This window comes from Heliangelus exortis, chromosome 2 (assembly GCF_036169615.1).
Source record: "Heliangelus exortis chromosome 2, bHelExo1.hap1, whole genome shotgun sequence".
Classification (NCBI taxonomy): domain Eukaryota; kingdom Metazoa; phylum Chordata; class Aves; order Apodiformes; family Trochilidae; genus Heliangelus; species Heliangelus exortis.
The window spans coordinates 69128666-69154580 of NC_092423.1; the positions used below are offsets into that span (position 1 = coordinate 69128666).

At 42.2% G+C, this 25915-nt stretch overlaps 3 protein-coding genes across 9 annotated transcripts in view; all 3 read right to left on the reverse strand.

Annotated features, from left to right (window-relative positions):
- LOC139792778 (serpin B6-like) lies at positions 1–18551 on the reverse strand. Of its 7 annotated transcripts, none has more exons than XM_071736580.1 (9): positions 18334–18551; positions 17658–18132; positions 16131–16240; positions 4800–4977; positions 3798–3935; positions 3024–3141; positions 2619–2761; positions 1852–2019; positions 1–948 (listed from the first exon to the last, which is right to left on the reverse strand). In XM_071736580.1, the coding sequence occupies exons 4-9, from the start codon at positions 4965–4967 to the stop codon at positions 541–543; spliced, it is 1143 nt and encodes a 380-aa protein (XP_071592681.1). In that variant the 5' UTR covers positions 4968–4977; positions 16131–16240; positions 17658–18132; positions 18334–18551; the 3' UTR covers positions 1–540. The 7 variants fall into 7 exon arrangements, with proteins under 7 accessions (XP_071592681.1, XP_071592680.1, XP_071592678.1 ...); XM_071736579.1 differs by having other exon boundaries at positions 17658–18138; XM_071736577.1 differs by lacking the exon at positions 17658–18132.
- LOC139792779 (heterochromatin-associated protein MENT-like) lies at positions 5401–7967 on the reverse strand. The gene is made up of 3 exons (XM_071736585.1): positions 7547–7967; positions 6097–6869; positions 5401–5443 (listed from the first exon to the last, which is right to left on the reverse strand). The coding sequence occupies exons 1-2, from the start codon at positions 7691–7693 to the stop codon at positions 6468–6470; spliced, it is 549 nt and encodes a 182-aa protein (XP_071592686.1). The 5' UTR covers positions 7694–7967; the 3' UTR covers positions 5401–5443; positions 6097–6467.
- The window catches only part of LOC139792925 (uncharacterized), a 22456-nt gene continuing 7336 nt past the window's right edge, over positions 10796–25915 (reverse strand). The window contains exons 5-15 of the mRNA XM_071736895.1: positions 25085–25202; positions 24408–24550; positions 20475–20642; positions 19407–19807; positions 19115–19191; positions 15611–15783; positions 14892–15029; positions 14118–14235; positions 13713–13855; positions 12947–13114; positions 10796–12043 (exon numbers count right to left, since the gene is read on the reverse strand). Of these exons, the coding sequence (XP_071592996.1) occupies positions 11639–12043; positions 12947–13114; positions 13713–13855; positions 14118–14235; positions 14892–15029; positions 15611–15783; positions 19115–19191; positions 19407–19807; positions 20475–20642; positions 24408–24550; positions 25085–25202 (2052 nt within the window). The 3' untranslated portion in view covers positions 10796–11638. The remainder of the gene's footprint in view (positions 12044–12946; positions 13115–13712; positions 13856–14117; positions 14236–14891; positions 15030–15610; positions 15784–19114; positions 19192–19406; positions 19808–20474; positions 20643–24407; positions 24551–25084; positions 25203–25915) is intronic.

Genomic DNA, 25915 nt, shown 5'->3' on the forward strand with positions numbered 1-25915 from the left:
TTAGAGCATTTAGTATTCTTTTATTATTTCAGGTACAGAAGCAGCAAACCAAATCACTTTATTAGGATAGCTATTCAGCTATGTCTTTGGTATTAACCACAGCAATTCAGAAACTATGATTCAAAAAAAAAAAAGTAATAGAAAAAATGAAAGCTTTTCCATTTAAACATTGCATAGGCACCATATGCTTTTTCATTACACCCCTTGTTAAAGGACTAATAATCTAGGTGACAGGTAACAAACCCAGGTGTCCTGTGGTGAAAAAAAGAATCATCACCACCTAAATACCCTCCATGGTCACTGGTACTAAGCCATACTTTCCTCACCAATCTTGTCTGTAGGCACACAGGGCAAGAGTGTTGCTGTAAACAGCAGTTGCTGCCTATGCCCAAGTGGCTCTGTTATTTTATTCAAGCCCTGGATGAAGACCACAGAAGTGGGTTCAGGCACAGTTAAGAGAGACAGTGCAAAAAGAGTAGCCCTATTCTAAAGAAAATCAATGTTGCTGTGTTGGCAGCTCTACTGCCAAACATCTCCTCTTCAGGGAGAGCAGTACCTGCCACAGAACAAAATGCTGGAAGTTTTGTTGTGCCGGATGAAGAAGAGGAAGGGATGATCAGCAGTGAACTCTGGAACAATCATTGCAAAGGAGGTCAACATCATCACTGCTGCTGTGGCAGCTGCTGCTTCAGTGCCTTCTTCATTGACTTCCACAAAGGACTTGTGAACTACTTCAGAGAGCCCCAGCTCATTGCCAGCTGACATTCCTGAGAAGTCTGCCTTCTGAGAGTCAAAAGCATCAGGCATTCCCATGCTGCTCAGGAGGGGTTTCAAAGCATAGCTTTCTTCTAGTTTAAATCTGGGTAAAGACACCTTCACCTCTGTAAGGTCCATCATTTCAGGATTGATCCAATCCATCAGTTTGTCATACGTCAGTTCTCTTTGCAGCTAAAGAAAAAAATCCAGTTACGTAATTAGAGTGAGAAAACTGTGTAAAATTTATTTACACAACCAAAAGTGGTGAGTGCTCTGGTTTCTTACATGGTGCAGAACAGGCATCTTTTTTCCAAGGTTCAAAAAAGTCAAGCCAAAAGTGCGTGTTATACTTGTCACTAGAGACTACAGCCCCAGCTGAGATCAATACCATGTGCTTTTTGGTAGATAGTGTAAGGATCAGTCCCTTCCATATAAAGTCTACTCCTATAAGGCCTGCTACATTGGGATGTTTTACATTTTTACAAATGAGAAGTTAAGACACAGAAGAAAAGATTACAAATGCCCAAGGGAACCCAGCTCTTCTGTGTCTTAACCAAGAGTTCCTCCTTCAGTTTCACAGGCTGAAGAAAACCTCTTCCCACTATACCCTGTGCAGTCAGTGTTAGAAAGCCTATCAATATAATACCTTGTCCAGAGCACACAAAAAATATTTCCTATCTCCACAACACAAGAGATGCTACACTTTCCTTTCAGTCTGTTTCCAGGTGATGGGCCAATCTGCCAGCTGCTCAGAAAGGAAAATCTTTGGGACAAGATATAGGACTTCATAAGAGCTCTCCCAAATCCCCTCTCACCATATATGATGCCCACCATACTGTGCCTTCACCACAAACACAGCTGCTGCCAAGGAAAGGCAGGTTTTCTTTCAGAGCCTCAGGCTAAGGAGGCAGCACACAGCCTGACCAGCAGGGATACAAGGCATGCCAACCATTTTCGGGGCAGAGAAGTGGTTGCTTAACTGGTGGTTGAGCAGCCATGACAAAAACTTTGGAACTGAACCACACCTTGATGCACTACCAAACTCTCTTCCCTGGAAGCATACAAACTGTCCTTACATTTAGCTCAACAACTTACACTTTCCAAGCCAGTGGAATCATCCTGGATTGCATCAGGGAGCAAGATGATCATGCTGAGTTCATTACCAACATAAGGGAGCTCAAGGATTTTTGTCTGGAAGTCCCCAATATAGGTCATGTTAAATTTATCCTTCTTGAACATCATCTGCACAGGTTTGGTCTCGTTCTAAAAAGAAGATGTCAACAGTTAGTACTGAGCTGGATGCTGTCTCAAAATACAAAGCAGATACCCAGTTACTGAGGGCTTTTTAGATTTTGACTACAGAGAACTAAACACACAACAGACCACTGCTCCACCACAGTCTTTTAGAAAGCAAGAGGTAAGAAGTAAGGACCCCGGAGGTTTACTTTTTAATTACTTAGTGGAAATCTCTGAAGTTTCCTTTAAGGCAAAGAGGCAAGGGAACAAATTTCCTCATTTAAGAACTACTGACAAGCACAAAACAGAGCTGGTAAGAAGCAGCTGTGCTCCTTGCTTTAAATTAACACAACATCTAAGTATTCTCATTTTCAACCCACATGGCTCCAAGTGCTATAACAAAGACAAATTCAAGTTTTTTATACTTTCTAAAATGCCAAGAAATTTGGAGAATTATTTTCAATTCTTACAAGTCACAAAGAAAGTGTTCATACTAAAAGGAGAGGGTATAAGGTATTTCATAGAGCCTACTCAACATCACCCTGCTTGAATGATACTTTTTCTTCAGAGTTAAATGTATTCATTTCAGAGTACAACTGTATCATCAGCATTTTACCACATCTTACCTTGTTAATTTTAAAAGGCCTTTCTGTTGTTCTCTCTTTGTCAAATGGGTTTTCCCACTTGCCCTTGAAATAGATGGCATTCACCAACACAAGTCTGGTCAGAGAATTGATAATCCCCTCCACCAACAGATTCTGAATTTTACCTTTAAGAGACATAGGAAAAAATCCAAATCCAAAACCAAAACAATTTTTGACAGTTTGACATCCATCAAGTTATTATCTACTATAATATTTACTCTGTAATGAATACAGAATAGATTAGAGAATTAGGTACCAAACAGAACAAGAAATCAGTCTTTGATTTGCTTGTTTGTTTTTTAATTAACAATGTTATACCTTGAAACAGCCCTTTGTCCAAGCCCTGGCCCCCATTAAGTACAAAAGAGAATTCTGCAAAGCACTCACCTTCAGTTCTTTCCTCTACCCAGCCATTTATTTGTTTTCTGGAATGCTCTGGAGCATGGATGAAGTCACTCTGTTCTAGTCCGGCCTGGTAGATCTTCTGACTCGACTCTATAAATGACTAAGATGGACATCCCAAACAGCTTTTCAGCAATATTTGTTACTCTCATTCACTCACAGATAATTCTCAAATGCACCAGGAAAACCCACCTGCTTTCTCCCCCCCACCTTCATATTGAGCCAATTAAGTTTTGCCTGTCCCATTCCTATCAGGTTTTAAACTGCCTGTTTATATTACAAATTGTGTGTTAAGTCAAATGGCTTGTTTAGTATGCTACGAAGTTCTACATAATAAGAGTAAGGACATGGTTATTTTGGGTTGTTTCCTTTTTTTTTCTTCCATGAGAACATACATTTTTGTAATCTTCGTTCCATATAAATTTCATTCTTAAACCTTCCAGACCAATAGAAAAATTTATATTCAAATGGAAACAGGTTTTTCTTAGATAGACAAATATATTACTGGACCATGGAAGCCTGAAGGTTTAGTCTGATGGATTTAATAGTGCTTAGCCTGTCATCTGAATGTACAACTGGTGCAATCTAAAAGGAGCTTCTCCAGAAAATTCAAACAACAGGCTTTGGCACAATCTATCACATTGGTGATAGGTAGGTATCAGCCTACACCATTTGGAAAGTAAAGCCTAAAGCCTGACTTTGGCTTCAAAAGGAAATAGCTAGCAAGTACATTTTGCTAAAAACTTAATGGTTACTTACGGAAAGAAACTCAAATGTCTTTTCTCCATAAAGTCTGTTAGCAGTCCTCAGTATATATTTGGTATTTTGAGCATTAATTTCGGAGAGAAGTGATGGATACTCATTGTGAGCATCTTCAGCTTTCTTCAGAGAAAGCACCTGGAGAAAGAAACATCCTCAGCAGAGTCCATGCCTTCCATAAACACTTCCTTCAGCCCCATTCTGGGTTTTTTAATGACTTAGTTCAACAGCTGTGACTTCAAGCCAAACAAGTTTTTATCACACCTCCAAGCTGAAGCTTGTCATGCAACCCAACTACAGTGCACTCAGCCAAATGTTGTACAAACCCTGCATCAGGGGACAGAAGGGTCAGCAGCGTTGAGTTTCCTTCATTAAAGCCAAGCATTAGAGGATCACAGAACAGCTGATGTTGGGAAGGAGCTCTGGAGACTCCCTGGTACAATCCCTCTGCTCAAGCACAGACATTTACAGCCTGTAATCCAGGACTAAGTCTACATGGATTCCTTAGTATCTCCAAATATGACACTAATAGAATATAGCTTCAGAGAAACTTTTATGGATTTCAATGGAAAAATATATGTGCTCCTCTTTCACTTTGCAACAAAGAGGAAAACAATAAAAAAATTACTGCTTCTGCATTTAGTATTGTAAACTGCATATGTAAAACATATGCCAGATAGCATTTGCCACCTGAGCAAGTTTTAAAAATTAAACCAAGGTGCAGCTACCACTTTGGTATGTAAATAGGTTTGGGTTTGGGTTTGGTTTGTTTTTTTCTCTTTGCCTGGTTACATTTTCAGAACATGTACAGCCTGATATGAAGTCCATAGAGAAGAGCATATTTTATGTAGCTAGGGATCCATCAAACCTACAAAAAAACCTAGGTACCTCTTAATGACATAATGAAAGAAGATTTCAGTCTCAAAAAAAAAAACCCCAAAACAATACAATTTGTTGTTGATAACGTCCTAATGTAAACACACCAGGTTTCCTTAGACATACCTTTGCTATCTGGGCTTTAGTGTTACCTTTTGAGCCCAGTAAAATCATGGACAAAGCAGAAGAAATACTAAAGGGAGAAAAGAATACATTCTGCTTGCTTTTGTTCTCACACAGCTTTTTTAAAAGGTCGAGTGCAAAAGTGGTATTTGCTGCACAGACACTATCCATGGTTTAGAGCCTGCGAGATAAAGCACAAAACAAGAGCAGACAGATTTAAATAAAAGCTGACACATTACTGCCGCTTTTTATATTTCCAAGCATGAACTATGTCACAAGTGTCATAATTAGGCTTGAAAATTATCAGCGAACTGGAAAACATATTTGGTGAAATAAGTACCTTAAATCCCACACTAGGCCCTTTAGTTATTTTGGGGATTTATTGTGTGCTTTCTATAGCAATCTCAGACTTGTAACAGACAGCAATTCCCACCCGTATCTCCCGACTCTTCACTAGGTAAATAATTCTGCATGGTTTTGATATCAGAATACAGGATATTATCTTTTTAGAATTTATTAAACAAGTCCCTTTTGACGTCACAATTTTTTGCCTTTATAGGAAAACTAAAGAAAAAAACTTAGGCAGCAGATTTATAAAGGCTTACCTCCTCTAAGTCTATATATCTTCAGTATAACTTTCAGCTGAGCTGTAATAAATAATAGGATGTTAACTACAGAGAAATATCACCACACATCAGAAGATATCAGTTGATAGTAAAGGTTTCTGAGTTTTGGATTTTGTCTTAAGGCAGTGCCTAATTTTTAGAGGGTGCTACACAATACAAAGCCAACACCCATTTCGTATCGCTACTCCACTGTCAAACAAATACGCGGAAAAAGCAAGTTTCTGCATGCATGATTTCCCGCCTAAAAAAATTTCTTAGGACAGGGAGGAGCCGCAAAAATATGACACTCTCCCCTTGCTAAAGGTTTGGCACTCGCCAAGGCGAAAGCTGAGGGAGAGGAAAAGAGCAAAGAGACCCTGTCCCGGCCCCGCACTGGGCTTGGCACCACGGGACATGTCGGAACTCAGCATTTCCGCCGTGCCCCGTCACCCGTACCCACAGCTCCCGACACACTGCTGATGCTCCAGCTGACAAGAAGCAGAAACCAAGTCATGTAAAAAAAAAAAAGAAAATAATAAGAAAAGCCACACCATGGAGCCTCTACTTCTTCAAAAAAAAAAAAAAAAAAAAAAAAAAAAAAATAGAAAAGTCGCACACAAAAAAAGACCCGCAAACCCACGCTTTCTGTAGAAAACGACACCTGCAACATAGCGGAGCCGCAGCCTCGCACTCACCCAGCCGGGTCCCGTCCTCCCGGGGCCCTTCCCTTTCCCCGGAAGCGTTGCCGCATGCCCGGGCTGAGGGACAGGGCGGGAGCTCGGCCCCTCCTCAGCCCTGCTAGAGAGGGATGAAAGTGCCGTATCACATAAAGGCTGGGGGACAGAGATCCTCCTGACAGGCTGGTGTGAATGGCAATCAGGACTGCAAGGCACTGTGCACTCCTTGCTGCCATGGCTGGCTCTCTGAGGTGGGAGAGGGACACAGGAGGAGCTGTGCTTCAGGCCTTGGGATACGTGATCTGCTGGAGAAAGGATTGCAGCAGGAGTTTCAGGTTTTGGTGTTTGCGTTTGAGTGCCTTCTGCTCTGCAGGGTAAGGAGTCACTGACTAGGGTGAGCAGAACCTGCCAAAGAAGAGGATGGTTTGTGATTTGTGGTGTTTGATGAAAAAGAGGTAAGGGTGGTCAGCTTTAAAAGTCATTGTTGGTACTTTTGACTTCAGCATCAGGACACCTGTGGCAGCAGCTGCCTCAGTACCTTCTTCATTGACCTCAACAAAAGCTTTGTGAATAACTTTTGACATGAAAAGCTCCTTCTTAGCTGACATCCCAGTGAAATCCGCCCAAACAGGGTCAAAAGCATTTTGTATCCCCATGCTGCTTAGAGAGGATTGTAGGTCATAACTCTCCTCCAGCTTCCACTTGGGCAGGTACAGTTGCACTTCAGCTTTCATCATGCTGTCTGATTCGGTCCATTCAGCCAGTTTCTCATAAGTCATCTCTCTTTCAACCTGCAATGAGTGAGATCAGGCTGTCAGTGACTTGCACTCTGTTTCCTTAAAGGTGGTCAGGTAACGGCCTGAACTGTTAGAGTAGTTCATTTTTTCTTTTCTGGTGTGAAGAGTTTTTTGCAATGTGTGATTCGTAATGGAATCAGTAGCCACTTGCTTTGTGTGTATATGGATGACTTTTCTCTTAGGAGTGGTAAATAAGTGGAACGCATGAGACCTCAATTAAAAATAAAAAGATGTTTTCCTTAACCTGTTTAGAATCTGAAACTAGTGCTGTCTGGGTCATGAGTGGCTTTTGATACCTGCTGGGTTAGGGTATTCAGCACCTAGTTTGTGAAACCTCATCACATACCAGGTGCAAATCCAGGCTGCAAATGGCATAAAAATGCATTAATACAGCCCTCCAAGGATAACTCTAGGACACGGTGATTCAGGTTTTGTCTTTGATTTCGTTGTGCTATTCTGTCAATAGAAAAGAGAACACCAAATAGGCTGACAGTGGACATACTTTTTAGGTGTATCCTTGAGTAAAATACTATGTTCTCAATGTTGTACGATTCCCTGATTCCTAAAGTAGGAACTCGTGGTTCATGGAACTCTACAATGATTTTGAAGCTCACTCTTCCTCACTCAGTTCACCTCATAGTATGTATGATACAACAGTAGGTCAGTTTTACCAGCTCCAGACCAGTAGTGTTATCACTGATGTCATCTGGTAGGAGAATGAACATGCTGAGGTCATTTTCTACATATGGCAGTTCAATGATTTTGAATTTCATGGTTGTTTCATGCAGTATCAAAAATGTATCTCTCAGAAACATCATCTGTACTGGTTTAGTCTTGGTCTGTGAAAAAAAGTCCAACACAGTGTTACTTGATTTCTTTAAATGGATAATAAAGATTACTCACTTCATTGTGACATCTCAGAAGCATTTGCATACTCAGTACCCTTTCCAATACTGGTTTTCTACTTTGCCTCTAAATGATATTTTCTGTGACCTGCTTGCCTTTTCCTGTTCCCCAAACTGTAGAGGACAGGATTACTAAATGAAATTGGATTATTCAATAGTCTTTTGAACTTCCATGCTATATTATGTTGACAGAGCTTTGACATATATAACTGCTACCCTGTGCACTGGAGTTATACTTGAGTGCAAAAGTTCACCTGGTTCCAGGTTTTGTATCAGGTGCCCTATGAATTAAACTTTCTTTGTGCACCAATTTACACAGCCAGGTTTGGATAGCAGGAGGGCTGCAGGGTTAACTTCTGTGAGGAGACATCAGAAGCTGTCTCCATGTCAAACAGAGCCAGTTCCATCCAGCTCCAAGACAGACCCACCCCTGACCAAAGCTGAGCCTCTGCAAAGAGTTAGTGTGCAGTTATAGGGGAAGGAAGGGGAGGAGGTGGTCCAGGAGCTGGAGCAGAGATTCCTGTGGTGAAGACCACGATGGTGCCATCATCCACCCTGCAGCAGCCTGTGAAGATCTGCATGCTGGAACACGTGGATGTGTCCTGAAGGATGCTGCAGCCCATGGAGTGCCCATGCTAGAACATGCTTCTGCAGGACTGGTGGCTCTCTGAAGAGGGGCCCACTCAGGAGCAGGTTTACAGGCAGGGGCTTTGATCCCACAGGGAACACCACTATAGCAATCCATTCCTGAAGGACTGCTCTCCATGGTAAGGACCACCCTGGGTCAGTTCTTGAAGAACTGCAGCCCAAGGGAAGGAACCACATTAGATGTGAGAAGGACCGTGTCCCATGGGTTGGACCCCACACCGGAACAGAGGAAGAGTGTGTAGAGGAAGGAGCTGCAAAGACAGAATTGACCACAACCCCCATTCCTTGTCCCCCTGCTCTGCTATGGGTGAGTTGGGAGTGAAGTTGAGCCTGGGAAGAAGGGAGAAGTGGAGGGATGGTGTTTTATATTTGGTAATATTTTTCATTATCCTACTCTGACTAACTGGCAGTAAACTAAATTAATTTCCATGAGTTGAGTCTGTTTTGCCTGTGTTGGGAATTGGTAAATGATCTCCCTGTACTTCTCTCGATCCATAATCATTTTGTTACCTTTTTCTCCTCATCTTGCTGAGGAAGGGGTATGATGAAGTAGCTTTGTGGGCATCTGCCAGCCACTGCAATGTACCAGGTCAGATCCTAACGCTGCATATGCAGAGTAGCAGGTTTTGGATACACAATCATGGCATTGATGCAACCACTTCATAATGCCTGGTGTACAAATGTGTTTGTGATTATAATCTCTGTCAATCAAGATTTGTTTCTACTGACAACTGATTTGTATGAATAACCTTGTATTACAAAGCAGCTCTTTGCCAAAATGTCTCAATGGAAACTACTGCTGGAAACTCCAGTCAATTTAAGTGGAAACTGGTCAATTACATTTGTTTCCTGCTTCAAGAACCAACAAGTGAAGTTAGGTGAGAAACAAGGTCACCGGAAATAAGGAAAGAGGGTTCTGGAAAAGGGCAGCCAGGAGGTAAGAGCAGAAAGGGACACGAGGAAGACTCAAGGAGCACAATAAAAATATGACCCTCCTTTCATTTTCCTTCCTCTAAAACACAACAATTTTTAATGTGCATAAAATGTAAAACAAAAGAGAATGGTTTGGTTTGTTTGACTAACCTTCACCAGCTGGGCCTCTGTATTACCTCTGGCCCCTAAAAGGACCATGGCCAGAGCAGCAGAGACACTGACAGGAGAGAAGAAAATGTTTCCTGTTGGGTTGGTCTCATGAAACCTTTGGAACAGATCAAGTGCAAATTTGCTGTTCGCATTACAGAGGTTCTCCATGGTTATAGCTGAAATATAAAGCAGTCAGTAGAGACAACAGGAAATATTTTTCAAAAACCTAACCTAACCTTATGTGACTCACCAGATAATCAGGTTGCAACTGGGTACAGAAACAATAAGAATTCCATTGTCAGTCTGTCTTCAATTAAAAAAAAAAAGTCACATAGAAAAAGAGTATTTTTTCCATAGACATTGTATATTCCTACCTTTCATTTCACATTAACTTTGAAGACATTATTTTAAAGAAATCCTTGCCTTCTACCCTGATATGGGAAGTATGCATGCTGGCAGGATTACAACTTAAAGTCTTTGCATCTCACAGACTCAGCATACACTACAGAGCTCACTTATGCAGCTTCCCCCCAACTCTTCTACCCAAATCCTGCACAGAAAACATCCACTGCTCAAGGAGATACAGACACCAGATGTTGTCCAGTGGCTGGAGGTCACCAGGGGCACCCAGGCTGACACACCTCTGTCCTCCCACCCAGCTGCGCTACGTGCACACACACAGCTCACGCTTCTCTTTATTATTTTTAAAGGAACACAATGGAGGATTTAACCTTTGGTTTAACCCTATGGTTTTTCTCCACCCACCCTCCATCTGGAGGCACAGAACACTCCCCCCACATCCTGCTCCTTCTAGCTTTAGGGTTCAGAACCAGCCCTTCAGCTGGAGTTCAAAGCAAATAAATTGTTAGGTGGGTCTCCCCTCCGCCCCTCTAGGTAATGCTTTTATTGTCTCCAGGTGAGTGAGTGTGCACTGCATGAAGCACAGGGCAATCCAGCACCAGCTGTGCACAAAACCAGAGGTAGCCTTGGAGTCCTACCCAGAGAAAAAACAAACAAAGAAAAACCAAAAAAACACTTGCCTTCCAAACCCTTTGCTATAGAGGTTCTTTGCTGCAAGTCCTTGCATGGCCAGCCCCCACACTTCCCTCCAGCCCCAGTAAGCACCTCAAGTTTGCAGTGTTCAGAAAAGCCAATCTTTAACAATGTACTACGAAGAAACTGCACACAAACTGAGTGTACTCTTATCAAGGAATACTTGTCTTCTTCATTCTACAGATAAAAAAATTGCATAATTTATGGTTGAAAAAAGACTCTTAGAGCATTTAGTATTCTTTTATTATTTCAGGTACAGAAGCAGCAAACCAAATCATTTTATTCAGCTATGTCTTTGGTATTAACCACAGCAATTCAGAAACTATGATTCAAAAAAAAAAAAAAAAAGTAACAGAAAAAATGAAAGCTTTTCCATTTAAACATTGCATAGGCACCATATGCTTTTTCATTACACCCCTTGTTAAAGGACTAATAAGCTAGGTGACAGGTAACAAACCCAGGTGTCCTGTGGTGAAAAAAAGAATCATCACCACCTGAATACACTCTATGGTCACTGGTACTAAGCCATACTTTCCTCACCAATCTTGTCCAAGTGCTTGTGCAGTTATCCAAGAAAGCCTGTCCACTCAGGATGCTTAGCAAGACTTGGAACAGGCTGCCAAAAGCTCCTACCATCTCTCAGGAATGTATTAAGGCATTAAATGGGTGAGTCAAGGGAAGAAAAACAAAGGTAGGTTGGCAGGAAAAGGAACAGGGGGAAGGGAACTAAAGATGTGCTCCAGCCTCATTAGGAAAAGAATTAACTTCTTCCTTTCCAATGAGATGTTATCCAATCTGCTTCTCGGTGGCTACAAAAAGGGAAGTGCAATAATATTCCTTGTGTTAGCAAGAAGTTTGAGGCTTCTGCACTGTAGGCACACAGGGCAAGAGTGTTGCTGTAAACAGCAGTTGCTGCCTATGCCCAAGTGGCTCTGTTATTTTATTCAAGCCCTGGATGAAGACCACAGAAGTGGGTTCAGGCACAGTTAAGAGAGACAGTGCAAAAAGAGTAGCCCTATTCTAAAGAAAATCAATGTTGCTGTGTTGGCAGCTCTACTGCCAAACATCTCCTCTTCAGGGAGAGCAGTACCTGCCACAGAACAAAATGCTGGAAGTTTTGTTGTGCCGGATGAAGAAGAGGAAGGGATGATCAGCAGTGAACTCTGGAACAATCATTGCGCAGCGCAACATCATCACTGCTGCTGTGGCAGCTGCTGCTTCAGTGCCTTCTTCATTGACTTCCACAAAGGACTTGTGAACTACTTCAGAGAGCCCCAGCTCATTGCCAGCTGACATTCCTGAGAAGTCTGCCTTCTGAGAGTCAAAAGCATCAGGCATTCCCATGCTGCTCAGGAGGGGTTTCAAAGCATAGCTTTCTTCTAGTTTAAATCTGGGTAAAGACACCTTCACCTCTGTAAGGTCCATCATTTCAGGATTGATCCAATCTATCAGTTTGTCATACGTCAGTTCTCTTTGCAGCTAAAGAAAAAAATCCAGTTATGTAATTAGAGTGAGAAAACTGTGTAAAATTTATTTACACAACCAAAAGTGGTGAGTGTTCTGGTTTCTTACATGGTGCAGAACAGGCATCTTTTTTCCAAGTTTCAAAAAAGTCAAGCCAAAAGTGCGTGTTATACTTCTCACTAGAGACTACAGCCCCAGCTGAGATCAATACCATGTGCTTTTTGGTAGATAGTGTAAGGATCAGTCCCTTCCATATAAAGTCTACTCCTATAAGGCCTGCTACATTGGGATGTTTTACATTTTTACAAACGAGAAGTTAAGACACAGAAGAAAAGATTACAAATGCCCAAGGGAACCCAGCTCTTCTGTGTCTTAACCAAGAGTTCCTCCTTCAGATTCACAGGCTGAAGAAAAACTCCTCCCACTGTACCATGTGCAGTCAGTGTTAGAAAGCCTATCAATATAATACCTTGTCCAGAGCACACAAAAAATATTTCCTATCTCCACAACAGAAGAGATGCTACACTTTCCTTTCAGTCTGTTTCCAGGTGATGGGCCAATCTGCCAGCTGCTCAGAAAGGAAAATCTTTGGGACAAGATATAGGACTTCATAAGAGCTCTCCCAAATCCCCTCTCACCATATATGATGCCCACCATACTGTGCCTTCACCACAAACACAGCTGCTGCCAAGGAAAGGCAGGTTTTCTTTCAGAGCCTCAGGCTAAGGAGGCAGCACACAGCCTGACCAGCAGGGATACAAGGCATGCCAACCATTTTCGGGGCAGAGAAGTGGTTGCTTAACTGGTGGTTGAGCAGCCATGACAAAAACTTTGGAACTGAACCACACCTTGATGCACTACCAAACTCTCTTCCCTGGAAGCATACAAACTGTCCTTACATTTAGCTCAACAACTTACACTTTCCAAGCCAGTGGAATCATCCTGGATTGCATCAGGGAGCAAGATGATCATGCTGAGTTCATTACCAACATAAGGGAGCTCAAGGATTTTTGTCTGGAAGTCCCCAATATAGGTCATGTTAAATTTATCCTTCTTGAACATCATCTGCACAGGTTTGGTCTCGTTCTAAAAAGAAGATGTCAACAGTTAGTACTGAGCTGGATGCTGTCTCAAAATACAAAGCAGATACCCAGCTACTGAGGGCTTTTTAGACTTTGACTACAGAGAACTAAACACACAACAGACCACTGCTCCACCACAGTCTTTTAGAAAGCAAGAGGTAAGAAGTAAGGACCCCGGAGGTTTACTTTTTAATTACTTAGTGGAAATCTCTGAAGTTTCCTTTAAGGCAAAGAGGCAAGGGCACAAATTTCCTCACTTAAGAACTACTGACAAGCACAAAACAGAGCTGGTAAGAAGCAGCTGTGCTCCTTGCTTTAAATTAATACAACATCTAAGTATTTTCATTTTCAACCCACATGGCTCCAAGTGCTATAACAAAGACAAATTCAAGTTTTTTGTATTTTCTAAAATGCCAAGAAAGTTGGAGAATTATTTTCAATTCTTACAAGTCACAAAGAAAGTGTTCATACTAAAAGGAGAGGCTATAAGGTATTTCATACAACTTACCCACATCACCCTGCTTGAATGATACTTTTTCTTCAGAGTTAAATGTATTCATTTCAGAGTACAACTGTATCATCAGCATTTTACCACATCTTACCTTGTTAATTTTAAAAGGCCTTTCTGTTGTTCTCTCTTTGTCAAATGGGTTTTCCCACTTGCCCTTGAAATAGATGGCATTCACCAACACAAGTCTGGTCAGAGAATTGATAATCCCCTCCACCAACAGATTCTGAATTTTACCTTTAAGAGACATAGGAAAAAATCCAAATCCAAAACCAAAACAATTTTTGACAGTTTGACATCCATCAAATTATTATCTACTATAATATTTACTCTGTAATGAATACAGAATAGATTAGAGAATTAGGTACCAAACAGAACAAGAAATCAGTCTTTGATTTGTTTGTTTGTTTTTTAATTAACAATGTTATACCTTGAAACAGCCCTTTGTCCAAGCCCTGGCCCCCATTAAGTACAAAAGAGAATTCTGCAAAGCACTCACCTTCAGTTCTTTCCTCTACCCAGCCATTTATTTGTTTTCTGGAATGCTCTGGAGCATGGATGAAGTCACTCTGTTCTAGTCCAGCCTGGTAGATCTTCTGACTCGACTCTATAAATGACTAAGATGGACATCCCAAGCAGCTTTTCAGCAATATTTGTTACTCTCATTCACTCACAGATAATTCTCAAATGCACCAGGAAAACCCACCTGCTTTCTTCCCCCCACCTTCATATTGAGCCAATTAAGTTTTGCCTGTCCCATTCCTATCAGGTTTTAAACTGCCTGTTTATAGTACAAATTGTGTGTTAAGTTAAATGGCTTGTTTAGTATGCTACGAAGTTCTACATAATAAGAGTAAGGACATGGTTATTTTGGGTTGTTTCCTTTTTTTTTCTTCCATGAGAACATACATTTTTGTAATCTTCGTTCCATATAAATTTCATTCTTAAACCTTCCAGACCAATAGAAAAATTTATATTCAAATGGAAACAGGTTTTTCTTAGATAGACAAATATATTACTGGACCATGGAAGCCTGAAGGTTTAGTCTGATGGATTTAATAGTGCTTAGCCTGTCATCTGAATGTACAACTGGTGCAATCTAAAAGGAGCTTCTCCAGAAAATTCAAACAACAGGCTTTGGCACAATCTATCACATTGGTGATAGGTAGGTATCAGCCTACACCATTTGGAAAGTAAAGCCTAAAGCCTGCCTTTGGCTTCAAAAGGAAATAGCTAGCAAGTACATTTTGCTAAAAATTTAATGGTTACTTACGGAAAGAAACTCAAATGTCTTTTCTCCATAAAGTCTGTTAGCAGTCCTCAGTATATATTTGGTATTTTGAGCATTAATTTCGGAGAGAAGTGATGGATACTCATTGTGAGCATCTTCAGCTTTCTTCAGAGAAAGCACCTGGAGAAAGAAACATCCTCAGCAGAGTCCATGCCTTCCATAAACACTTCCTTCAGCCCCATTCTGGGTTTTTTAATGACTTAGTTCAACAGCTGTGACTTCAAGCCAAACAAGTTTTTATCACACCTCCAAGCTGAAGCTTGTCATGCAACCCAACTACAGTGCACTCAGCCAAATGCTGTACAAACCCTGCATCAGGGGACAGAAGGGTCAGCAGCGTTGAGTTTCCTTCATTAAAGCCAAGCATTAGAGGATCACAGAACAGCTGATGAACAAAAAAAACTAGGTACCTCTTCATGACATAATGAAAGAAGATTTCAGTCACAAAAAAAAAACAAACCAAAAACCAACCTACAAAACAAAAAGACAATATCCCTGCACAGACACAAGAAAAACCCTAACCCCAAAGCCTCTATATTTTGGAGCTCCCCCTACAAAAACTCACATAGGTACCAAGACCTATCTCTGCTCTCTGTGACCAGAATGACAATAATAGTTTTGCATAAGTGCAAGTCAAGAAAAAATACAGTCTGTTGTTGATACGGTCCTAATGTAAACACACCAGGTTTCCTTAGACATACCTTTGCTATCTGGGCTTTGGTGTTACCTTTTGAACCCAGCAAAATCATGGACAAAGCAGAAGAAATACTAAAGGGAGAAAAGAATACATTCTGCTTGCTTTTGTTCTCACACAGCTTTTTTAAAATGTCGAGTGCAAAAGTGGTATTTGCTGCACAGACACTATCCATGGTTTAGAGCCTGCAAGATAAAACACAAAAAAAGGACAGATTAAAATAAAAGCTGACACATTATCACTGATTTTTATATTTCCAAGCACGAACTATGTCACAAGTGTCATAATTAGGTTTGAAAATTATCAGCTCACTAGAAAACTCACTTGGTGAAATAAGTACCTTAAATCCCACACTAGGCCCTTCAGTTATTTTAGGGATTTATTGTGTGCTTTCTATAGCAATCTCAGACTCTCTGGATAGTGTTTTGTTTTTATTTATTAAACAAGTCTTTTTTGACTTCACAATTTTTTGCTTTTTCAGGAAAACCAAAGACAAAAGGTTAGGCAGCAGATTTATAAAGTCTTACCTTCTCTAAGTCTATATATCTTCAGTATTACCTTCAGCTTAGTTGTAAGTGTGCACACTGTGTTTTAAACCTAGCAGACAGTCTGGCAGAAGTCAGCAGAATGAGTTGGCCTACAAGATTAGAAACGAATAAAAGTTATTTAGTCAGCATAACAGATTGCTGTAATTCCCTGATGTAGTACAAAGAAAAAATCAAAGTCCATTTCAGCTCCATTTTTATTGCCTACAATATGGAAACGCACACCAGAAAAAAACCTACTTATAGGTACCTTTAAGGTACACATACACTTCAACATGTGCAACTTGATGTCCATCATACTCCACATACATTATGTAGGCAGTTAACCTACCTGAGATTAAATTACATACCTATAAAAGGAACAGTAGATACTAGAATGTTAACTACAGAGAAGTATAGAAGTACCACCAGACATCAGAAGATATCAGCTGGTAGAGTTAGAGGCTAGAGGTTTCTGTGTTTTGCTTTTGTCTTAAGGCAGTGCCTAATTTTGATACATTGCTACAAAGTACAAAACCAACACCTATTTTGTATCACTAATTCACTATCAAACAAATAGGTGGACAAAGCAAGTTTCTGCATGCAGAAATTTCTTGCCAGCAGCTCCCCAGTAAACAGTAGAAGCTTTTCTCCTCTTTCTCTTCTTCCATAAACAAAATGGGGGAAAAAAAGGCAAGCTTAGATGGAAAAGTCCTCCAGCTCTGCCTGAAACAAATAATTAAACCACACGTATTTTACCGTGTAAGGAGGAGGTATTAGTATTTTCTGTTTGTGTTAGTTACAATGAATATCAGATTTTTCCTACTGCTCTGATACCTGGCAGATGGCTACCAACAAGCCTTTTTTGACACAGAAATCGTGACAGTAGTACTACCTAGAAAATTTTATAGGACTTCCAGGACAGACAAGACTTTAGAGACAAAAGGACTCGGCTCACTGCTTGCCCACCTGAAAATCAGTGCATTTATCAAAATTTTAAGTTATATTTCAACACCTGGGACACAAGGCTCTGAACTGTACTCCTATAGTTATCCATGCTCTCGCCACAGCTCATGAATAGCAAACTACTGATACCCTTGTCGTCGTAGCAGTTTTGGAGGCAATACAGAAAGACTGCAGTTTAAACTGTTCACTGCAAACCCCTCAGTGGTCAGAGGGTCTGCCCACAGCAACTCATTCCTCACTATGTATGGGCTACGTATGTCTCTGTATGGGCTCTGTAGGTCAGCATTGAGTCTCTTGTATGGAGGTTACTGAATAGAATTTGGAGCAGCTGGCAGGCATCTATGCTTAAGGGGCAGTCTTTATACATACCCAGGAAGGCTTAACCTGGACTGACAGCAGATACACACCGCAGGGTCTCTCCTAACCACCAGTTTTGCCATGGGGGGCCTGGCCAGGGTAGGGTGCAACCTGCCTGGCTGCAGCCTTCTCTAGCCTGTGGCCCAAAAAACACATCCCGCCGAGACTGCAACATGGATTAGTACCGGGTACCTGCAGATGCCTCACCAGCTCTCCTCAGAAGTCAGCCACAAGCCGATTGCTTCAAACACAGCCAGAGGGGGAACTCAGGGTTACAAAATTTAGGCGATGTCTACCGCCACAGATGAATCTGCACCTGTGGCACTAAAGTCCCTTTCCCCCTCTTCCCTGAATCAAAGCGTGCCTTCTTGGGGGAGAGCCCAGGATCTGGAGTGCTAGGAGTGATGCTAAAACAGTTGCAGCAGGGGAACACCCTTGACAGCCCCAGGTATCAGCCACCCACCGCCAGCTCTCTGCCCCATGCACCTCAGCAGGAGTAAAAAGGGGCAGGGAGGAGCCGCAAAGATCTGACGCTGTCCCCTTGCCAAGGGTTTGGCACTCGCCAGGGCGAAAGCTGAGAAAAAGAGCAAAGAGACCCTGTCCCGGCCCCGCACTGGGACATGTCGGAACTCAGCATTTCCGCTGTGCCTCATCACCCATACGCACAGCTCCCGACATACTGCTGCGGCTCCAGATGACAAGAAGCAGAAACCGCGTCATGAAAAAAGAAAGAAAATAATAAGAAAAGCTACGCCATGGACCCTCTGCTTCTTAAAAAAAACAAACAAACAGAAAAGTCACACACAAAAGAAAGACCCTCAAACGCACGCTTTCTGTAGAAAACGACACCTGCAGAATAGCGGAGCCGTAGCCTCCCACTCACCCAGCCGGGCGCCGCGGTCCCGGTCCTCCCGTGGCCCTTCCCTTTCCCCGGAAGCATTGCCGCATGCCCGGGCTGAGGGACGGGGCGGGAGTTCGGCCCCTCCTCAGCCGCGCCCCAGACTTCAGCCCTCGGCCAACGGCCATTTGGGCTTCGGCACGGGGATGCGCCGTAGCCCCCCGCACAAAATGGCCGCCGCCCACCACCGCAGTACGAGCCTCTGAGGCTTTCTCACCAACCCTTCATACCTCCGCTGCCCTCGGGTCGCCACAGACGGTGATTTTCTAGCTTTGTCTCCCTCTTGTGGCAGAGCTGACATAAAACACCACCGTGAGGGGCGATTCTTATAGCCCCTATTCTTATTCTGGTAATTACGTATGAAGCAGGCGTTGGCTTGAACAGCAGGGAGGTGTTGCTATAGGTGGGACCATACGGCCTCGGCCCTTTCTCACGTACCTAAAAGTCTGAGTGAGGCAGATAGCCCCCAGAGAGGTGTATTTTTTACTTTATTGGATATTTTTTTTGTAAAGGAATTGGTACAGTGATGTGAACCCAATTGAAGAAAAAAGTGGGAGCTGATGAAGTCTTGCAGTTGGGATGAGGAAAGCAGGCAAGCCGTTGGTCACAGACTGTGGATAGGGAAGGTCTGCTTCCATTTACAATGCAAGGACCTAATCAGGGTGCTAAAAAGAAGGAAGGTTTAACTGCAGCAGACTGGAATTAAGTGATAGAAGTGAATGCTAAAACTATATGTGAAGCACGGGCTCCTGTTAGTGTACATTACCAGACACCACTGTGAAGGGAAGGGATGGAAATGCCATATCAAATATGGGCTGGTGGAACAGAGATCCTCCTGACAGGCTGGTGTGAATGGCAATCAGGACTGCAAGGCACTGTGCACTCCCTGCTGCCATGGCTGGCTCTCTGAGGTGGGAGAGGGACACAGGAGGAGCTGTGCTTCAGGCCTTGGGATACGTGATCTGCTGGAGAAAGGATTGCAGCAGGAGTTTCAGGTTTTGGTATTTGCATTAGGGCTGACAAGTGCCTCCTGTTCTGCAGGGTAAGGAGTCACTGACTAGGGTGAGCAGAACCTGCCAAAGAAGAGGATGGTTTGTGATTTGTGGTGTTTGATGAAAAAGAGGAAAGGGTGGTCAGCTTTAAAGGTCATTGTTGGTACTTTTGACCTCAGCATCAGGACACCTGTGGCAGCAGCTGCCTCAGTACCTTCTTCATTGACCTCAACAAAAGCTTTGTGAATAACTTTTGAGATGAAAAGCTCCTTCTTAGCTGACATCCCAGTGAAATCGGCCCGAACAGGGTCAAAAGCATTTTGTATCCCCATGCTGCTCAGAGAGGATTGTAGGTCATAACTCTCCTCCAGCTTCCACTTGGGCAGGTACAGTTGCACTTCAGCTTTCATCATGCTGTCTGATTCGGTCCATTCAGCCAGTTTCTCATAAGTCATCTCTCTTTCAACCTGCAATGAGTGAGATCAGGCTGTCAGTGACTTGCACTCTGTTTCCTTAAAGGTGGTCAGGTAACGGCCTGAACTGTTAGAGTAGTTCATTTAATTTCTTTTCTGGTGTGAGGAGTTTTTTGCAACATGTGATTCGTAATGGAATCAGTAGCCACTTGCTTTGTGTGTATATGGATGACTTTTCTCTTAGGAGTGATAAATAAGTGGAACGCATGAGACCTCAGTTAAAAATAGAAAGATGTTTTCCTTAACCTGGTTAGAGTCTGAAACTAGTGCTGTCTGGGTCATGAGTGGCTTTTGATACTTGCTGGGTTAGGGTATTCAGCACCTAGTTTGTGAAACCTCATCACATACCAGGCTGCAAATGGCATAAAAATGCATTAATACAGCCCTCCAAGGATAACTCTAGGACACGGTGATTCAGGTTTTGTCTTTGATTTCGTTGTGCTATTCTGTCAATAGAAAAGAGAACACCAAATAGGCTGACAGTGGACATACTTTTTAGGTGTATCCTTGAGTAAAATACTATGTTCTCAATGTTATAAGATTCCCTGATTCCTAAAGTAGGAATTTGTGGTTCATGGAACTCTACAATGATTTTGAAGCTCATTCTTCCTCACTCAGTTCACCTCATAGTATGTATGATACAACAATAGATCAGTTTTACCAGCTCCAGACCAGTAGTGTTATCACTGATGTCATCTGGTAGGAGAATGAACATGCTGAGGTCATTTTCTACATATGGCAGTTCAATGATTTTGAATTTCATGGTTGTTTCATGCAGTATCAAAAATGTATCTCTCAGAAACATCATCTGTACTGGTTTAGTCTTGGTCTGTGAAAAAAAGTCCAACAGTGTTACTTGATTTCTTTAAATGCATAATAAAGATTACTCACTTCATTCATAAGACATCTCAGCGGCATTTGCATACTCAGTACCCTTTCCACCTGAGCAGTATCAGGTGCAACCCCTCTTCAAAGTAATTGGAAATTCTACATAAAGTTGGCGTAGGCATGTGCAGTATCTACCTGCTAACCGAATCACATGTGATATATTTCTTATTGTAAAATAAAGGAATTACCTTTCATAAGGAAATAACTACTCTAAGTGTTTCTTGTCATCCTCTAAACATTACATTTTTGGAGTGGGGACCTTTATTGTGAGGGAAGAAGTGTTGACTTCCTTCCTGTACATGCTCCCAGCTTTTTTTTCTATTTTATACTTCCATGCAATACTGGTTTTCTACTTTGCCTCTAAATGGTATTCTCTGTGACCTGCTCCACCTTTTCCCCAAACTGTAGAGGACACAATTACTAAATAAAATTGGATTATTCAATAGTCTTTTGAACTTCTATGCTATACTATGTGTTGCGGCGAACCCTTCTCTCGGGGACACAGCTCTTCTCAGGAGCTCTCTCACCATCTCTTTCCCCAGGCATCTCTCGGCATCTGCTCTGCTTCTGGGAGCATGCCTTTTATTTTGCCCTTCAGCCCCACCCATTTCCGGCTGGGGCAGGCCCTAATTATTGGGCACAGCTGGGCCTAAGCTCCCAGTTCATTATCAGCAACACCTGGTGACTTGTGATTCTCACTACATTTCCCCCCTTTTTGTTGTTTGTTGAAAAATAAACTTCATTTTTTCAATAATTTACAATTAATTCACAATAATTTACAATTAATTTAAACATTTCATTATTTTATACTACGGCCTCACATTTTTAAACATTTCATTACTTTACAATTAATTTAAACATTTCATTATTTTTCATCATTTTTTTGCCTTTTCAAACATTTCATTACTTTTTAAACATTTTCATTTTCTTAATTTTACAATTTTCTTACAATTATTCTTACATTACAGCTTTTCATTTCCTTAATTTTAGAATTTTCTTAGCCTTTGATTGAAATGTGGAGGGAAAATTCGGGCTCCTACCGGCTTTTTTCGCCTCTTTAGCCTCTGTTGTCAGCAGAAGATGAAGTCTCAGAACACCAGCTCAGTTTTCGCTGGTACTCGCCACCTCGGGATGCCTGGCCATGCAGAGGCTTCTCCGAGCATTCAACCGCACCAGTCTTATCGCGTGTCCCTAGGGCTCCGTTTCAGGACCGCACTATCGCGTGTCCCGGGGGGCTCCGTTTCAGGACCGCACTGACTTGATGCGCACTCAGAGCTCCACTTCAGCTTCAGCATTCCTCGGGTTTGAATTCCGCGTGCCAACTCGCTGCGCCCTTCGAGCCTCGTTCTTCTTACCGCTTTTCGGCTTCTCTCCTGCCTGGCTCGCCATTCCGGGCTGTTGTCTTGCCGTGCTGGGCTTCTACTCCGAGCTCTTCACGCCGCCTACAGCATTTAAGCCTGGCCTTGTGGAGCTTTTTCCGTGGTTGCGTATTTGGAGCTCTTTATAGAGTGTCCCGCACCAACATAGTGTCTCCATCTGACGTGATTGCGTATTCGGAGCTCTTTTATTCGCCTTCCGCATTTAAGCCTGGCTTTGTAGAGCTTCCCGCAATCAACATGGTCATGTAGAGCTCTTTATAATACCTCAGCATTCACGGCTGCTGTTGTTGCCCGCATTCTCCACCAATTGTTGCGGCGAACCCTTCTCTCGGGGACACGGCTCTTCTCAGGAGCTCTCTCACCATCTCTTTCCCCAGGCATCTCTCGGCATCTGCTCTGCTTCTGGGAGCATGCCTTTTATTTTGCCCTTCAGCCCCGCTCACTTCCGGCTGGGGCAGGCCCTAATTATTGGGCACAGCTGGGCCTAAGCTCCCAGTTCATTATCGGCGACACCTGGTGACTTGTGATTCTCACTACAACTATGTTTACAGAGCTTTGAGAAATATATCTGCTATCCTTTACATTGGAGTTACACGTGAGTGCAAAAGTTTCAGGCTTTGTATCAGGTGCCCTATGAATTAAACTTTCTTTGTGCACCAATTTACACAGCCAGGTTTGGATAGCAGGAGGTCTGCAGGGTTAACTTCTGTGAGGAGAAATCAGAAGCTGTCTCCATGTCAAACAGAGCCAGTTCCATCCAGCTCCAAGACAGACCCACCCCTGACCAAAGCTGAGCCTCTGCACAGAGTTAGTGTGCAGTTATAGGGGAAGGAAGGGGAGGAGGTGGTCCAGGAGCTGGAGCAGAGATTCCTGTGGTGAAGACCACGATGGTGCCGCCATCCACCCTGCAGCAGCCTGTGAAGATCTGCATGCTGGAACACGTGGATGTGTCCTGAAGGATGCTGCAGCCCATGGAGTGCCCATGCTAGAACATGCTTCTGCAGGACTGGTGGCTCTCTGAAGAGGGGCCCACTCAGGAGCAGGTTTACAGGCAGGGGCTTTGATCCCACAGGAAACACCACTATAGCAATCCATTCCTGAAGGACTGCTCTCCATGGTAAGGACCACCCTGGGTCAGTTCTTGAAGAACTGCAGCCCAAGGGAAGGAACCACATTAGATGTGAGAAGGACCGTGTCCCATGGGTTGGACCCCACACCGGAACAGAGGAAGAGTGTGTAGAGGAAGGAGCTGCAAAGACAGAATTGACCACAACCCCCATTCCTTGTCCCCCTGCTCTGCTATGGGTGAGTTGGGAGTGAAGTTGAGCCTGGGAAGAAGGGAGGAGTGGAGGGATGGTGTTTTATATTTGGTAATATTTCTCATTATCCTACTCTGACTAATTGGCAGTAAACTAAATTAATTTCCATGAGTTGAGTCTGTTTTGCCTGTGTTGGGAATTGGTAAATGATCTCCCTGTACTTCTCTCAATCCATAATCATTTTGTTACCTTTTTCTCCTCATCTTGCTGAGAAAGGTGTATGATGGAGTGGCTTTGTGGGCATCTGCCAGCCACTGCCATGTCCCAGGTCAGATCCTAACGCTGCATATGCAGAGTAGCAGGTTTTGGATACACAATCATGGCATTGATGGAACCACTTCATATTGCCTGGTGTACAAATGTGTTTGTGATTATAATCTCTGTCAATTAAGATTTATGCTTCCACTGACAACTGATTTTGCTTGCCTTTGAAATTGTTGAAAGATATGCATGCAATTAGCTACTGTGAATCGTCAGGGCATGATGGTTTAAATCCTCAATAATCTGCCCTCAGTGTATACTGTTTACATCATCCTCATACACTAAAATTATGAACCCCCATGAAAATTCCCTCTGAGATTTTATGCAACACCAATGTTGCAAGAGGCAGGAGCAGCTGTTTAAGTTTCCTTGAACTCAGAGTTTAGGATAAGTTTCAAAAGCAGAAAAGAGATGTAGGTGTGTAAATATTGCTGTCAAAAGCAACTCCGTCCCTTTTGAAAATCTTATCTTGGTACTTTCAGAAATTTCTTGTTGTCCTTAAGCTGCTTAACCACAGTGTTCTGATACTGAAGAGCTATTAATTAAAGCGAAAATCTTATTCTGGTCAGTATGCTTAAATAAGATAATGACTGATTTTCACAATTGCCATTCCCACTGAGTTTATACCATGAGCCCAGTTCTGAGTAGGGTTGGAGTGGCACACAAAATGCAGGTTTAATGTTTGAGGTTGTTTTCAGCAATAGACATGTTGACCTATGACAGTAGGCATATAGACAAGGAATTTACCTTGCTCAGTCTGAAGGGCACCTCAGAAGTATTTTTTTCCAGAAATTTCTTCTCCCAGTTTCCTTTGAAATAAATGGCATTTACTAAGACGAATACAGTGTGAGAATTGAGAGATCCTGCAGGCAGTAGGTCCTGGATTTTCCCTTCAAAATCAGACAAATAGGACTGTTATTCCAGTGTGACTGTGTATCTTGCCATTTTTAATTGTGCCTTCTTTGTGTCTACTTACCTAGCAAAAATGTTTGCACTTGTGAGATTTTTTTAATGTACATTTTTCATGGTACACATTTTTTAAAAAAAATCACTGCAATTTCAGCAGTAAATGGCATTGGAAGGTGGGTAATGTGGGTAAAGTGGGGCAGCTTGGATTTTCCGTGAAGTTGGTTGCAAGCAGCTGAAGAATATAGAAGTAAAACCCTCACTAATCAGAGCAGAGTCAATCATTATCTGAGAATGTCTCTGTCTGAACAGAGATAATTCAGAAGAGGCTACGGCATGGAGGGACTTGTAAGGAGCAACAATTAGGTTTGGAGAGAGGCATTCTTCAAGGCATTGAAGTGCACTTTCCTCATCACCTCACCTAGGTTTCCATTTTTTATGGATCCAAGAGCAATAAATATGGAAATGCTAATTATTTGAAAGTGAGACAAGAAAAAAGCCATCAGAGTGGTACTTACCCTCCGTTTTTTTTTCAGCCCATGAATTGATCAGTGCTCTGGTTTGTTCTGCAGCTGTCTTAAAGTTTACAGCTTGTGGCTTTGCTTTGTAGTAGCTTGAAATGAGCTGTAAGAATTTCTGAAAGATAGAATTGGGAAATGTATGCTCATGTATGCTCTGAGTTATAAAAATGTTAGAATTAATCACTTCAACAGATTATACAATGGGCCAATGAATAACTGAAGGAAATACAGTTTGTTTGAAATTGGATAACCCTTAGAATAAGGTCTGATCAAACTTCCATCTTAAGTAAACTGATACTTCACATTTTTGTGTTTGAATCCCACAGTGCAAATTTGTGATTTTGAAATAACCCACGCAAAAAGCATTTTTTGCAGGTTTTTTTAATTTCTCAAAATGACATTTTATATAATATATATACATTTTTCCTGCTTTATGATGTAGAGTTCAGTCCAAGAGGGAAGAACAGTCTCATATAATGTTGAAACAAGGCTTTTAGTTTGCTTCAGAGGTGAGCAACCTGCCAAGAGTTTGTGAGGACAATAGAGAATCAGATATCAAGGGAGTGTTCAGGTAGAATAAAGTCGTGGCAGAAAAGCAGAATTGTGTTTGCATTTCTGTCTGCTGTGAATCAGTTCATGGAGATTCCCAGCAGGAAATTCTTTAGATTGTCTGCAAAGCATAGGCACATGAGATTATGGAGAAAATTAACAATAAGCATTCATAAAGACAAATTACTGATTAGGAGATAAACTCCAAGATGAAAGAACAATAAACTCATTTAAGCCCATCTTCCAATACATTTTAGGATGACTAATACAACGTCAGTT